Raw genomic sequence first — 15,075 nt, 5'->3', positions numbered from 1 at the left:
TACAACGAACGACGCGACTGCTGCTGCTTCTGCTGCTGCTGCCATAGAATTGTTGTGTTTTTGTTTCACTTTGTTTGCCCTGCAAACCCCGCCTGCGGCAACATTTTCCACCGGAAAAACTTTGCTGGAAATTTCTGGATGGCGGCTTCAGCTTTAATGCCGAGCTGCTAGCTGCTGCGAGCCATTCTAGAAAATATCACGACATGGAATTGCACTCGCACTGGTTGGAGATTACACAGCCAATGTGGCCAGAGGCAATGTGTCAAGTGTCGCAGTTTCGTTGGCCAGGTTTTCTGCCTGCTTTTCCATTCGCAGCGCACTGGTGTCCCCAAACTTGGTCAAGTGTGTGTGCCAGCAGCTGCTCAGCAAGTTTGTAACCCACTTGGTTCTCTCGGTTTTCCCGGTGGCTAGAATATGGTACATTAGCCTAAAAGGGCGTATGTCAAATTGGAGTCCTACAAAACGGACAAAGTTCGGTATTTTTCAAGGGTCTTTTCTTCTCAGAGCTGATTGTTTGATATAGTAGTGGGCAGTACTAACTAGAAATGTTTGTTTATTTGTATTTTACTATTAAAGTGTTGTTTTCCACCACAGTATATTTCTAAAATCTATCCCATCTTGTTGCTCTTGCAGTCACGCACATCTCTGGTGTCCAGTTCGGAGGGCGGCATCCTGGCGGAGGGCGAGACGTCCAGCGAGGACGACGGTGAGGAGCCCGTGGAGGCGGAGGACGAGGACGAGGGCGAGGAGAGCAGCCGCGATTCCAGCGACAATTCGCCGCCATGCGATCTGGGACTCATGGAGCGCCTGCTGGTCACCCATCCGATGTGGTTCCTGCCGGGCATCCAGCGTTCCGGGGCCGTTCATCTGCTGCAGGGCAAGGAGGAGGGGGTGAGTTCAGCGATAATTATTAATTTATTGATTTAGCTTAATATGGCAATTTGGTGATTCGTTTGCTGAAACGATGGCGATGGTGTGGGTGCGGTAAATTAACAAACACATGTGACCACACAAATTTGCACAACAATGAGGGCACAGAAAACAAAAATTAATGGGGGGAGGGGAAAAAAAATAAATGTGGGCACATTCATACGCTGCGAAATTTACATATACAAATTGCAATCAATTAACGAGCAGCAGCGGGTCCTGTGCGATGTGCGATGTCCTGTGATGTCCTGCGTATCCAGCAAAAACATGATAACACACACGTGGCAGGGGAAGATTCATTAATATTACGACAGGACAACAATGCCAAGCCCTTTTAATTGTAAATGTATAAAGATAAACAAAGAAATGTAACCAGGACCAAGACCAGGACCAGGATCAGGATCAGGACCAGGACCAGGAACAGGACGAAAACGAGGACTTGAATCGGGACTCGCTGCTGCGTTCGCAAATTCATTGAAATTTATCAGACTCGAGCAGCAAATGGTAGACAATGGGTGCAAAGAATGGGATTTGGACAGGAGAAGCACCATGTAGCATGGCATGAGTAGAGGTATGAGCAACGAGCGCCCATTCACAAAAGGCGGGAAAAACAAAGGCCAAGCCAAAAGCCAGCAGTGGTCAGCAGGCAGGGATTGATAAAAAGGAGATGGAGCCTGACTGTAGATGGTCCACGGCCTGAAGTCTGCACTGAGCAAAAAAAGGGCAATAGCTTAGCTATCGTTAAATAGCATTCAAAGAAATTCAGAACTTACAAGGAAAGAGCAACCCCTATATTATGAATGTAATCATATTCATAGGATATACCGATCATTTCTATTAATCTCGCAGGCAACTTTTTCGCAAGCCATGCCATCATTTCTCGCAGTGCACAAAGAATGGGCTGGCCATTTTGTGATTCAAAGCCTTTTGCATAGACAATTGAAATTACGAGAACCTGGATGGAACTGGCAGATAGAACAGCATAGAACAGGTAATGGCTGAAAGCCAGGATAAGGGATACAAGGGTATATAATGGAATGTCCAACAAATTGTACAGATTCAATAAGGCAACGACTCCTTCCAACTTCAACTTGTATTCTAAGCCAGCAATTATCACGTGTTCGCCGATTGCGCAGGAAACTCATTAAAGTCGCAAAATGTTTACCCCTTTTTTCAATCACTATTTTTAATCAGTCTATGTAAGCAAAATTGTTTTAATTACCCACTCTCGGAATCTGCTATTGATTTTTGTAAGTGTTTGCAAGAAATCTTTCATTAAATGAATGTGTGGAAAACCAATTGAGCTAACATTTGATCTTACATTTTTATAAACCTAATAATAAATCATATATATACATATTTATATATAGACGCATTTTTGAGATGCACTGGAAAAGCGGGAACGGCACGCACCCTCTTTATTTGAGTGAAAATCTTTTCTCTGGTTCCCTCCTTTTTTTTCTGCCAGCTTAGCAATTTTCAATCGTTGAACGCGCCGTAACAATGGCTCATTGATTGCAACGTCCGTTTGCCACTTCCAAAAGCCCACTCCAATTTCCACTTTTTTCTCCTCTACACTGCAAGAAAATTTTAATTAAGTGGGTACATGAACTTCCCCGCTTAAGCTTTGTTAGATTCTTAGACCTTCCAGTTCCACTAAAATGATTCGAAGGTCTAATGCTTATGCATTGTGCATTTTGCAAACTCTTTTCATGTTCAATATTTCTGACTTCTGATTCCTGAAATTGTATAATAGTCTACTTGTTTGTTGTTTAATTTTTTTCGCAGTACATTTCGAATTTGTAGGATGTTCAAAAGTTTTTCCCCCAACTTTTGCATTTTGCTGCTTCCTTCTTGCTTTTTGCTGCTGTTTCAGTGCTTCGTGCCTCGGAAATTGTCTGCACTTTCCAACTGCCACCTGCCACCGGCCACGCCCCCTTTCGCCACTGATGCCCACATTTTTTCCTCAATTGGATGCTCCTTTTTTCCATCGATTGCTAATTGCATGCGTCAACGGTGGCGAGCGATGCTGCCTCAATTATACGGCGAGCGCTTTGGAAAAGTCCTTAAATCCCCATTGGGATGCAGGACGACTACGCGCTCCTCCTTTGCCATTGTTTATGCGTTTAATAAAAAGCCATTTAATTGAAATTGAAGTAGTCCCCCATCTGGCCATCATCATCTACCCACCTGCTTTCCACTCGGAGTGCTACCATCCTACCCTGTTAACATCGGCTTCGTGTTCGCTATATCTGTACATATGTGTAGTTTGTAATTAAAAATCAATCAATATGTTCGAACTGGACACAGTGCATTGTGGCGTCATATGGTCATATGGTCGGTGAAAGAACGAAAGTACGATCCATTTGCCTGCCTGGTATTTTAATTACTTGTTGTTTGGCCTGGTTTGCCTCCCAATCGAATCGAATCGGATCCGGCTCGAAGGACCAGAGTTTAACAGATTTTTCCCCCCTGCTTTTGTTTGCACATTTCTGCTGATATTTTTTTTTTCCTGTTCCGGATACCTTTCACATCCGACTGCCCTTCGTCATCAATCATAAATATGCGTGGAGCAGGGGGCGTGGTCACATGTGCGTATGCCTCCCATTTCCATTTCCGCCCCAGTTCATATATACATACATATATATACTCGTATTTTTTTTCGCCGCGGGATTTGTTATGCCGACCACAGAATGTAATTAGCAGCAAATGTCGATGCTTTATGGACCAAACGATGAGCAGGGAGTGGGATGCGGGATTTGGGATGTGGGCGTTGGAGGATTGGTCAGGAGCAGCTGGGGCAACCATTTAATGTCTGGGTAATCGGCCGGAGAGGGAGTTCGTTTGGGGGATTTGGGGGGTCAGTCGCGACATCATTAGCGCTCGTCACCTGTACAGTGAGGAATGGATATTTGATGACCCTTCAGCAGATTGAATTTCTTCATTAGCCAAAAATGCTCAGTCGTTTTTATACTTGTTAGTATTATATATTTAATTAATTATTACTTAAAACAGCCGCGCCATTTTTCAGAGAAATCGTAAAAACGCAATCAATGGGGTTTTTATTATTATTTATTTATTTTATTTTTAATTCCCCATGTTATTGTTGTTCCGCCGAAATGAAGCGTGTTTTTAATGGAAAATCCATTTCGCACAAAACTAAGCTTTCTCAGCTGACAGCTGGAATTTTAATTCCCCCCAAAAAAAAAGTGTTTGCATTCATGGCAATCGATTCATGCATTCATTTCATTTTACTTTTTTGCTGTCTGTTTTTTTGAATTTTGCATTCCGCCGATATGAGTTTGATTTGGGAAAAGCAAACATCCTTTGATCCCCGCAACGAGTCCTCCTCTTTATATATTTGTATTGCCATGCACTTGAACTATTTTTTGGCTGCTTTATTGACGCCTTGCTTTTGATTTATGAATTCATGACTGAGCGGGCCAAAATGAACATGTTAAGCTGCTGCTGATGCTGCTGCTGCTGCTACTGCTACTGCTGATGTTGCAGTGCCACGCCCACTCGGTTTTGGCCAATCCACATTGACATCCTTAAATGGCCAAATGTTTTTCGGCAAAATGGATGAATGAATTGGATGGGTGCAAATGCGGAACACAGGGAAATTGAATTTTTTCGGCTGCATCCTTTGTTTGGCATGTGTTTCAATGACAATGCCACCAAAATGGTTGGGGTGCTGTTTATTTTTTGGTCTCAGCTTACATGGCAAAAAGTCAGACAATGTTCCCAAAAAAAAAAATAAAAAAAAAAAAAAAAAAAAAAACACGGAAAGAAAAATGTTAAAAAACATACATACATTCAGACAGTAGCCACATAGGCGCAGACAGTTTTTATTTATCACCCAGGCGCACAACGCCACATGGAATGGGCAGGTGGTCCAGCACCAAATCGTGGAGATGGAGTTGGAGCTGGAGTTGGATTGGGTGGCAAATGGCCATCAACAGCAGGCACACCGAGAGCCAGTCAGTTAGCCAGCTGATGAGGCGATAAGGGAGAGCAGACAGCCGTGGAATGGGAAGATGTCCATCCAGGACGACGAGACATGTGTCCAGTCCAGTCCAGTCCAGTTCGATTCGTTTCGTTTCGTTCTCCTTCCATCGATGCGAGTGTGTCCAAAATGATATTAGCAACCACATGGCAAGCCAAGTGGGAGACTCCAGCCAGTTGCCAGTTGAGGAGATGGCACACAGGAAGTTGGAGCCTCAGTGTTTATAGAACCATGGCTTCTAAAATATAAAACCATAGCATAGCATATTCTTAAGCTCATAAAAAAACATATTTACTTGCAAGCTTAAACTTAAATTTATATTTAAGTATTTATGGGAAAACACTTCTAGAGCATTAAACTTATGAAAAGTGAAAACTTTTTGGCATCTGCCAAATTACTCGTCTACTTTTGCGTCGCTTTTCCCTGCGCACATGGTGCATTCTCCCTTTGGGGAGCACAAAAAGGATAACCGGCATCCATCAGTCGGCGGCAAAGCCACAGGATCGAGTGCAACATTAGCATTAGCATCCTGGTCGCCGCTGCATTTTGGGCAACACATTGGGCTAATGAATTATTAACAAAAATTATAATTGAAAGCCGTTTGGCTGGCAAATGAGTTTAATGCACTTTGTCCTGTTAGATGGACAAAGATGTGATGTTTGGAGGGGGGGGGATGGATGGAATCCAGCGGAGTTCTCTTGCCCGGCCAATGATGAAAAGACTGGGGGCTTCATGGGTCCAACGGAAATAAAGGGAAATCAGCTTAAGGCGGCACAAAGGGCGGGGGCACAGTGGATTTCGAAGGGAAAAGCCTCGACTCTTGAACTGCAAAAAGGGAATCCGCTTACTGAGGCCATTGGCAGGTGAGGTGAAAGTGAGGTGGTTGGGGGCGAAAACGCATAAATAAGACGGCACAGAATGCCAGCAGATTGGGGTGGGAGGGCTTATGTGAGTGGTCTAGGGTGGTCTAGGGTGGTTCCACGGGCCGAAAGACCAAAACACTGGGCTCCAAGGTGACACGACTTGGTCTCTTACAAGCAAATTCAATTTTCTATGCAAATTAGACTGGTGGAGAACAACTTTCTGTTTTTACCATACAAAAATGAAACGAAAGTCCTACTAGTTGTGCTCTATAACTCAATTTAGTAGTTGATTGAGGCTTAGAAATGGTATTTAAACTGTTGACTTAGCCAAAAATGGTGCTTAAAAAATATTTAAGAATGTACCTCCCACAAACCTATAATAAATGGTTAGTTGCAACTATATTTATAACAGTCACACAAACTTATAATAAATGGTTAGTTGCAAATATATTTATAACCAATTTGAAATCTACTCTTTGGCATCATAAATTCTAAATCAATTCAAATTTACTTGCGGGTGCTCAGAAAATCTTAAAATACAATTCCAGAAATGACAGTCGCAGCAGCAAAATGAATATCAACGATATGCAAATGTAAAATGTGTTGAAAGGACCGAAAAGGGAAGCTCTCTCTCTCTCTCTTTCTCCACTCATCTCGCCCTCTCTTTCACACATCCCACTGCGTTGCGATGGTTTCACTTTGCATTTTTCATGCCAGCTCTCAAAGCGCTCTCGCATTACCAATTTCAATAAAATATGAGATTTTTATTATGTGCCACTGCTCACTCTCGCGTCATCTAAGCCACCATTCTATTGCTGGGGAATTGCGTCTAATGAGCAGCGAATGGCAGGATAATGGCAGGTCCAGTTCTCCAGTTCTGCTGTTCTGCTGTTCTGCTGTCCTGCCTTGGCATAATTTGGTTATTTTATGCAAGTTTTTTCCCGGCTGAACTGTTTGCTCGAGCCACAGAAACCGCCGACACTCATTAGAGGGCGCCCCTGGGGCTTCAACGGGGGTCGAATGTTCCATGGTAATTGGTGTGGCGGCAGAGGGAGCGGCCATAGGCGGAGGGGGAGGGGGTTTGGGTATCATTATGCCAATGCGTATACAGTTTCACTGGCCTCGCTTTTTTGGCTTGGGTTTTGGTGTTTGCATAGGGCCCTGCAAAGTAGGCAACCTTTTTTTACACTCGAGGAATATTAAGTATACGCCGCGTTAAGAATTTAGGAATTACAAATTAAATCATTTGACATATACCTTGCTAATTAACTTCAAATATTTTGCGTATATATTTAATTACGAAGTGAAGCAATTAAATATGGATTCTACTCGAGAGTAGAGTGAAATTCTCAGACTCGAAACACTTTTGATTATATTTATTTCCTCTTCAGATAGCTGCCCCTAGCAACTTTCCACCGAAGCTTTCTACTTTAATTGAATAAATTGCTCCGGTCATCCGGGACCTTTGAAGTAGCCTAATCCGCCGCTCAAGTAGCTCATCTAATCCGGCCAATGCACATTGCATTCGTGGGGGAATTGCACTTCCCTTACCCTTACCATTACCACTCCTTCGTCCTTTAAGTGCTGCCCCTTTTAGAAGAGCTCGTTGGCCATCTGGCACAGCAACAACAACGTGCCAGGGAACTTGGTTCCAGATACGGATTCAGAACCCAGATCCGAGATCCCTGGTAGCTGCACTCCATTCCACTCGGCTGCAGTTGGCTTGGCAGCCTTTCCAATCCATTTCGTCGTTGTCCATGACCATTAAGCAGTCAAGATTTGTTGTCAAGCATTTTGATGGCGTCATGATTGATAGACAGCTGGGCAGGCAGCTGGAAGGGAAACTTGTAGCAGCTTGGGGGTAAGGAAAGTGGGCAGTGCAATGTAGTTGCTGCTGGGCATAACATTTGTGGCATGATTTCATGATTATAGACTAGACTTGGCGCTTGAACGAGTCCAACGAGTCGACGACGAGTCTATTTGCGGGCCAAAACTTGATTACGCCGACCAGAAAGCAGACATCCTGCGACGGCACTGAGCAAATCTTTAAAATACAAGCTCAATAATTTAAAATAAATATTTGAAATTTTGTTAAATATTAACTAAAAGTTTTAAATAGAGGAACCCCCGAATGGTACAATTTTTAATAAGTATTGATATTCTCGAACATAACCAACATATTTAGTACTTTTTCTTTGAAAGATTTGATTTCATGGCTTTATTCTGAGTTAATATAAACCATGTTATTTGGCAACGTGCTGAGTTTATTTCTCCGTGTTTTGGCACTTGGCAACGGCTGCACTTTCGATTCCGATGGCCAAAACCACAAACAGGCAGGGCGAAATCGAAGGATTTGGGTGGAGGGCAGACAGGCAGCAGCTGCGACACGTTGCGCATTGTGATCTGGCCAAAAAAGGGGTGACTTGGCCAAGAATGAAGACGGTGATTGAGCCGGGCCCAAAAATTGGAGGAGGCGGAGTGGCACTGCGGACATTTCGAGAGGAGAAATGCAGCCCCGAAGGCACGCGGCGAGAAATGGAAACCGGAAATGTTGTTGCCTCCCAGGAGGAAGGGGCATTGGGCATCGTACACCGGAAATGGGTGCAAATGCGACGAATCGGTATTTTCGTGGCAAGGGGCGAGAATGTGTTGTGTCTGATTTGCAACGCCGCAGGGAATCGAGTGAAACGCCATTGGAATGGGTCTAGAGATTCGGGAGCGTGGGAATGATGGAGGTCAGAGTGCCATTCGGTGCCATGTGCTGCCCAATGCACAATAATTTACATGCAATTAAATGCAAAATAAATGCAAAGAGATAAATGATTACCGACAGACTGGGATAACAGCTGGGGTTTTTGGCAGAGGAGGCCACGCACTGCAAATAGAAAGTGAATTTGGTTTGGGAAACGCGGAAAATATAAGTGGATTTGATTTAATTGATGACATAAACAACATAATATTGCAGATTTAAATTGAATCGTTTACGCAACTATTGAACTGTGAATTAATTGTAATAGAAATTGCACAAAATTATATAAGGGGCAAAAACTTGTGTAAGATTTTTCTGATGTCTTTCCCTTAGTCAAATAAATTAATATGCAGCTTGTATTGCGGCAACCCGTACTTAATGGTCAATAAAAACGTTTAAATTTACGACATTTCCGGGGCCCAAACCACAAGGACACTCGCATATATCCTTGTGTAATTGAAAATCCAGTGGCGGCAAACACGGAAATGAAACTGTTAACTGTCTTTTGCGGTTGGCGAGCAGAACAAATCGAAAACCAAACCAAACCGCATTCATCAGTCTGTTGGCGAGTGGGGAAAGTGCAAGTGAAATGCAATTTGCGGGAAAGAGTTGGAAACCTAACGATGCATCCACCCCGTCGTGAGCAAAAATAATCACTCCCTTTCCTTGGATCCTTTGGGGAATTACACTTGGACAAAATGGAGGCGCCTTTTAAATTTTTTTTTGAATTTTTAAAAGAAGTTCCAAATGTGTCTAGGAGTCATCCTTTTGAGGACATTTTGTACCTATGCAATTCCAGTTGCCCATTTTGCAAACACTTTGCTTCCACATTTTTTTGTGAGTCAATGAACTGGAGCATGTGCATTTCTAGGCCTTCCTTGTTGCGCCAGACGATGGCTAAAAGCCTGCAAAAAGCCATGGCCAACTTGCGAAATGTACTAGAAATGTGGCTGGAAATGGGAAATGCAAGTGCAGTGAGGAAATGGAAATGGAAATGGAAATGGCTGACGAAGAGCTATTGTGACAGGTGTACAACACGCGTTTGAATATATACCTCTACTTACGAGCACATCCACCTGTCTGGCTTGCACCTTCAACTAATGCATCACTTTAAAGGCCACAAAGGCCACTATATCCATATACTACAATATCTACATACTGGCATGCGTTTATATATTTAACGTATCATTTAACATTTTACATACGGGCATTTATATGTACATATAACTGATCTGTCGTCAATTGCAAATGCCGTCACGCCCTTTTATTGTTCGCCACCCAAATGAAATTTGTCAATTCAGGGCAATAAAATGCAGGCACTGCTGAGACACACACGACAGTACGGTGCGGTACGAAACTATATACACACCTCTACAATATTAAATGATAACAAATTATTCGCTAAAGTGCGAGTTTCAAAGCTTTAACTCATTTCCCGTGCCTTTTAATTAGAATGCCTTTTGTTTGAATTTCCAAAGCGCTTAAAACTCTGAAACGCACTGTACTCATCTCGTACAGCCAGCATCCTTGGCAACCTTTGTGCATTATCTGCCGACTCTCCTTGCATTGGCTTTCCTTTTTCTCTGCCGTCTTGGATTTTTATTAAGTTTTCCTTTTGTCCACTTTTGCTTGGCTTTCTTTCAGCCTGTTAAGGAACTTTTACGCTCGTTTGGGTCGTCGTCTGTGTTTCCTATAAATTGCATTTCCCTGATGGTCAAGCACCATGGCCACGCCCCCTTGTGTGAGCGCCTTATTAAATCAGTATAAAATGTTTGACCCTCGCCATATACCTTTCTCGTTTTTTTTTTGGTTTTCTTTTGGGTAATAGCATCAAAAGCAGATGTAGTAGCTGCAAAGTATGCTCTAAAATGATGCAACCTCACCCCTAAACGAGTGAAAACCACCCGATTCATGGGTTTTTATCATCTTCTTTCAACTGCTTATTGAAAAATTGTGCGCAACTCGCACAGAAATCATAAACAACGCCACAGGGTGCACAAATCTCCACATCCCCCCCTTCAAATTTTCCCCTTCCCCTCGCACCCAGTTGGCATTTATTGAAATCTGAAGAAGAAAAATTATATAACTATATACATACATATATACATATATAATTGCATGCTTTTAGGGTTGCTGCGATGAAATTGAAAAGCAAATACAACAATGCCAGCGGAGAAGACAGACGGGGAGAATCAGTAAATTCTGTAAATCGCAGAAAGTGAATCTTTGTAGACTGAGGAAAAACACTTAAGAACATACACCACCCCCTCCCTTCTCCCTTCTCCCTTCTTGCATTTTTAATTCCTCTTGAATTTCTGGTAGTCAGGTGGTTGTAGTGGCTCAAAAAGGCTCAGAACTTTACCGAATTGATTGGAGAAAGATTATGAATGGAAATTATAATAAAATTGCTTTTAAAAGAATTATAAAAAAGGGAGCAATTTTAAATCGCATCTTATATTTTTGTTTAAGATGCAAGATTTTATGACTTCTGACTGAGTTTTCAAAGAAATAGTAGATATATGGATTTTTTATAATTATTTTTTATAACTATGAGTTATTCTAGACTTCGATAGCATCAAGTGCCTGCCTTAAAGTTAAGCGCTCATTATGAAGTTTTTCAATGGCGATTAGCAGAGCAGAGTTCCTGGTCCTGGTCTTGGCCATACTTGACCAGGTTTTTGGGCGACTGAAGAGGCATTACCCATTTCCCAATTTCCCACTCAACGCGATTTGTCGCAGCGTCTGCAAAGTTTTTCCCGACAACAGAAAGTGGCAAGGCAAATGGGAGAAGTAAGAACCAGAGGAGGCAAAAGCATTGTTGCAACGGAAAGAATGGGACAAGAAAGCCGAGAGTGCGGAGTTGGGACGATTTATCATCCATAAGTGGGAATTCATGGGCGAATTGTGAACGCAACATTTAACGCGCAGTCACAGGAAAAAAGACTCACTTAAGGACTTAAACCACCGCCAAAGATATGGAAAGATAACACTGAATATTGTTGATCTATAGCCTGTGGCTTGGCAGTGGCATCTTAAGGTTGATATATGTGCTTTTATGCAACGAGCAGCCAAAGTTTTGTTAAAAACTTTACCTTAAAATGGTAACAGTAATCCATGAGTAGCAAGAGACATTGCCGCTACTTTTATTATTAAATTTAATGTATTAAATCAATAAAATCTTAAAAAAAAGCGTAACCTTTTAGAACCGTTACTAATCGCTATATTTTATTGTTAATTGCAGACCTTCATAGTGCGTGGTTCCAGCCAGCCGAATACAATGGCCGTTTCGGTGCGATTGCCCCAGGATACAGGACCCTATATCGAGCACTATCTCATCCAGTCGCACGATAATGTCCTGAGCTTGGAGAGCTCGCGATTTACATTTGGATCGATACCCTCGCTGATTGCCCACTATGCGCAATGTTGCGATGAGTTGCCGGTGCAGTTGATGTTGCCACGTGTCCTGCGGGAGGCGAACAACCGAAAGAAGCTGAGTTCGCTGGCCCTGCTGGGTCAGGAGTTCTGGAGCTATGTGAGCAGTCCGGCTCTCCTGGGTCCGTCAACGCCATCGGTGGTGGCGCATCCCTCGAAGGATCAGCACTTGCTGGATGCCAAATCGCCGCTCTCACTCACAGAAACCAGTGGTCTTGGCACTGCCACCTTCTTTAGCGATGCCCTGTCCAAGCCACCGCCCACTGGAGCACCGCCGCTGCCGGGTGGTGGTCTCTTCAGTCCCACCGGAAGTGGTCAGTTGCTGGGCTTCTTCAGCCAGGCGGGCACACCATCCGATACGACGAACTCGAGCCTTAGCTCATTCACGACCAGCGGTGGTCAGCACATGCAGCTGCTGAGTCCAAATTCTGTAGATTCGGTGATACTCACCATGTCGCCGGTGGACAATCCTGGGCATTATTTGCCCGGTTCGACGGGTGCTTCTTTGGCACCCGTATGCCCATCGGTGGTTGACCAACAGCTGAGCACCTTTAAAGTGGCCCAAACGGCGCCGGAAGTGGATCAAGTGCGTCCACAGCGACCGAAGCCACCGAATACGCTGAATCTCAAGCCGCCCGCACCACCAATGCGCTGGTCAAAGCCCCATTCACCGGATCAGAATGGCAGTGGCAATGGCAATGGCAATGGCAATTTTACGGTTACCACCACTGTCACCTTCTCGATGGAGAACGGAGGTGGCGGCGGCAGTGGACCAACGGTTGGTAATGGTAATGGAAAATTCGTGGAGGTTACCACGCCGGCGGCCAGTAATCCCTTCAATGCCCTACTGAATGGACAGGCCAGCACATTTCAGACATTCGCCAAGCGGCTGTCGCCGGAGGGCGAGTGCAAGGATACGCTTTCCTCGCAGGGATCCTCCTCCAACGATGGGCGCTGGCCGCCGCCGGTCCGCAAGCTGCTCACCTCACCCCTCACCCCGCTGACGCCCAGTGGCGGGAGCAGCAGCAGCGGCGGCAAATCCCGCAAGTCGCGAGCGGGCAAGGAGTCGCAGCACTACAAGGAGTCGGACATCCTCGAGAGCCCGCCGATGCAGTACTGCGCCAGTGCGCTGAGCGACAAGATCAGCGACTACGAGGACGTCTGGTCACACGATCCCAGCGATCGCGCCAGCCTGCTGACCAGTTTCCGCCCGGCATTGGACACGGTGGGCGGCGGGATGAACCGACGGCCAGATTTGCTGGCCGAGACTCGTAAGTTTCTATACCCTTCCGACCGGAAAGTGTTCTCTTGTCTAGATATTCATTGGTTCTGTCCTCTTTTCAGCGAGCACTCCCACACCGACGCTGCAATCTCACCTATCGCCCTGCGAGGAGGAAACAACTGCCACACCCAACGAATCCTCCAGCCAATCTCTGCTACAGTTCTCCGGCGATGTGCCAGCCCGCTCGAGAGCTGGTCTGCTCTTGCCAAATCTGTCGGGACAGGCGCCACCTGTGGCCATGTCGCAGTCCATGACGGCGACGGAGGACGATGGCGGCGATACCACGCCCACGGCCGAGGGACACACCAACGGAGCCAGTCGCAGCAAGCAGGGCAGTCCGTTTTATGCGGAACCAGCGGATGCACTGCGTCAGGCGGGCCTGACCAGCGCAGCCACGGCCATCTTGCGGCGCCAGCATCGCAGTCAAATGCTGCACGCCAGCCAACGGCACTCGGAACCACTGAAAGCGGGCTTCGGAGGATGCGGCAATGGTGCAATGCTGCAGCCCAGCGATCTGGAGAAGCTCGCCGGCAGTCTGGACGAACTGAAACCCAAACCGAAGGTTACCCAGCAGCAGCAACAGCAGTCGCAACAGCAACAGCAGCCCACCAAGCGGGCACGTAATCGCATCGATCACTGGCAATTGGACAGCAGTTGGGAGTTCATGGCCAAGCAGGATACGGGCAGTCATGCTGGCGGCGATTACGATACGGCAGCCATCGATTGGCAGGAGAAGGAAAACTCACTGGGCCGTGATAGCCGTGCAGATGGCCAGGGAAAGAAGCGAACGCTTACCATCCATCAGATCATCGCCAATCGATTGCCCGACCTCAATCTGCCAGAGCTGGTGCGTTGCTCAACGCCGCCGCAAACGGCAGCCCTGCAGCCGCATGTCCTGGGACAGCAGGATAAGGTGGGACTCGGGTGCGATGGCAGCCAAAAGTCATTCCAGAGCCAGATCGGTTGCCGGCTCTCCTCCTACGACAACGTCTTCAACTGCCAGAACTCGTTCGGAGGCATCGATTCGGCGCAGTCCGATGATGGCACCATCTTTTCGGAGCCCTGGGACTCGTCCCAATGGGACTCCTTCCTGCCCCACGATGGTAGGCCATCATAACCTATACATACATATGCACAAATTATTGTTATTAATTGTACAATGTTTATACAGATGCCACCATCAATTCGGACACCATCCATCTGTCCAAGTGCCGACCCGCTCTCTCAGAGGACGACACGATTATCGAGGAACTACAAAGCACCAAAGACGGCAGCAATGGCAGCTGCAACCAGGACACACTCAAGGCGAACCGGAACGGTGCTGGACACCACAAGCCCAACAATACCGGCAATACCAACAATGGCAAGGCCAACAACAGTCGACCCAAAGTGGCCACAATTCTGCGGAATCCCAGCATGCGGGATCGTGAAGTCTTATGTGAGTAGTTTCTGCATTCTTTTGGGTTGTAATCAAGCGGGAAACAAATCAGTATATAAGTGTGTAACTATAAGTGTAATCCGGTTATCGGTCACAAATCAGAAATCAGAGTTCTTTGAGCATGAATTCAACTGATAAAGCATCGAAATCGTGTCAATTGGTCGCCACCACCTGCAAGCACTTCGCCTTCAGAAGTCGTCTCGTGTGCTTGGGAAGTGGAGTAATGATGATGATGGGGATCACGCTCAATTGCAATCTGTTGTTTAATATTGTTGTTGCATCATGCGCATTCATGTGGCCCCATGGTCATATACATATGCTTATCAGCGGCACATCGTCATCGATTGACGGAACGATTGAGTGCGCGGAACTTAAAGA

The 15,075-nt window shown here is 45.5% G+C and overlaps 1 protein-coding gene across 5 annotated transcripts in view; it reads left to right on the top strand.

The window, feature by feature from the left end:
• The window catches only part of LOC120457382 (protein sprint), a 90,224-nt gene that overhangs the window by 68,390 nt on the left and 6,759 nt on the right, over nt 1-15,075 (top strand). For all 5 annotated transcript variants that reach the window (XM_039644925.2, XM_039644927.2, XM_039644926.1 and 2 more), the window contains 4 exons: nt 634-891; nt 11,787-13,248; nt 13,322-14,362; nt 14,431-14,697. In XM_039644925.2, the coding sequence (XP_039500859.1) occupies nt 634-891; nt 11,787-13,248; nt 13,322-14,362; nt 14,431-14,697 (3,028 nt within the window). The remainder of the gene's footprint in view (nt 1-633; nt 892-11,786; nt 13,249-13,321; nt 14,363-14,430; nt 14,698-15,075) is intronic.

This window comes from Drosophila santomea, chromosome X (genome assembly GCF_016746245.2).
Source record: "Drosophila santomea strain STO CAGO 1482 chromosome X, Prin_Dsan_1.1, whole genome shotgun sequence".
NCBI classification, from domain to species: Eukaryota; Metazoa; Arthropoda; class Insecta; order Diptera; family Drosophilidae; genus Drosophila; species Drosophila santomea.
The sequence above is the reverse complement of the archived record's forward strand: the minus strand, read 5'-3'. Positions and strand labels throughout refer to the sequence as shown.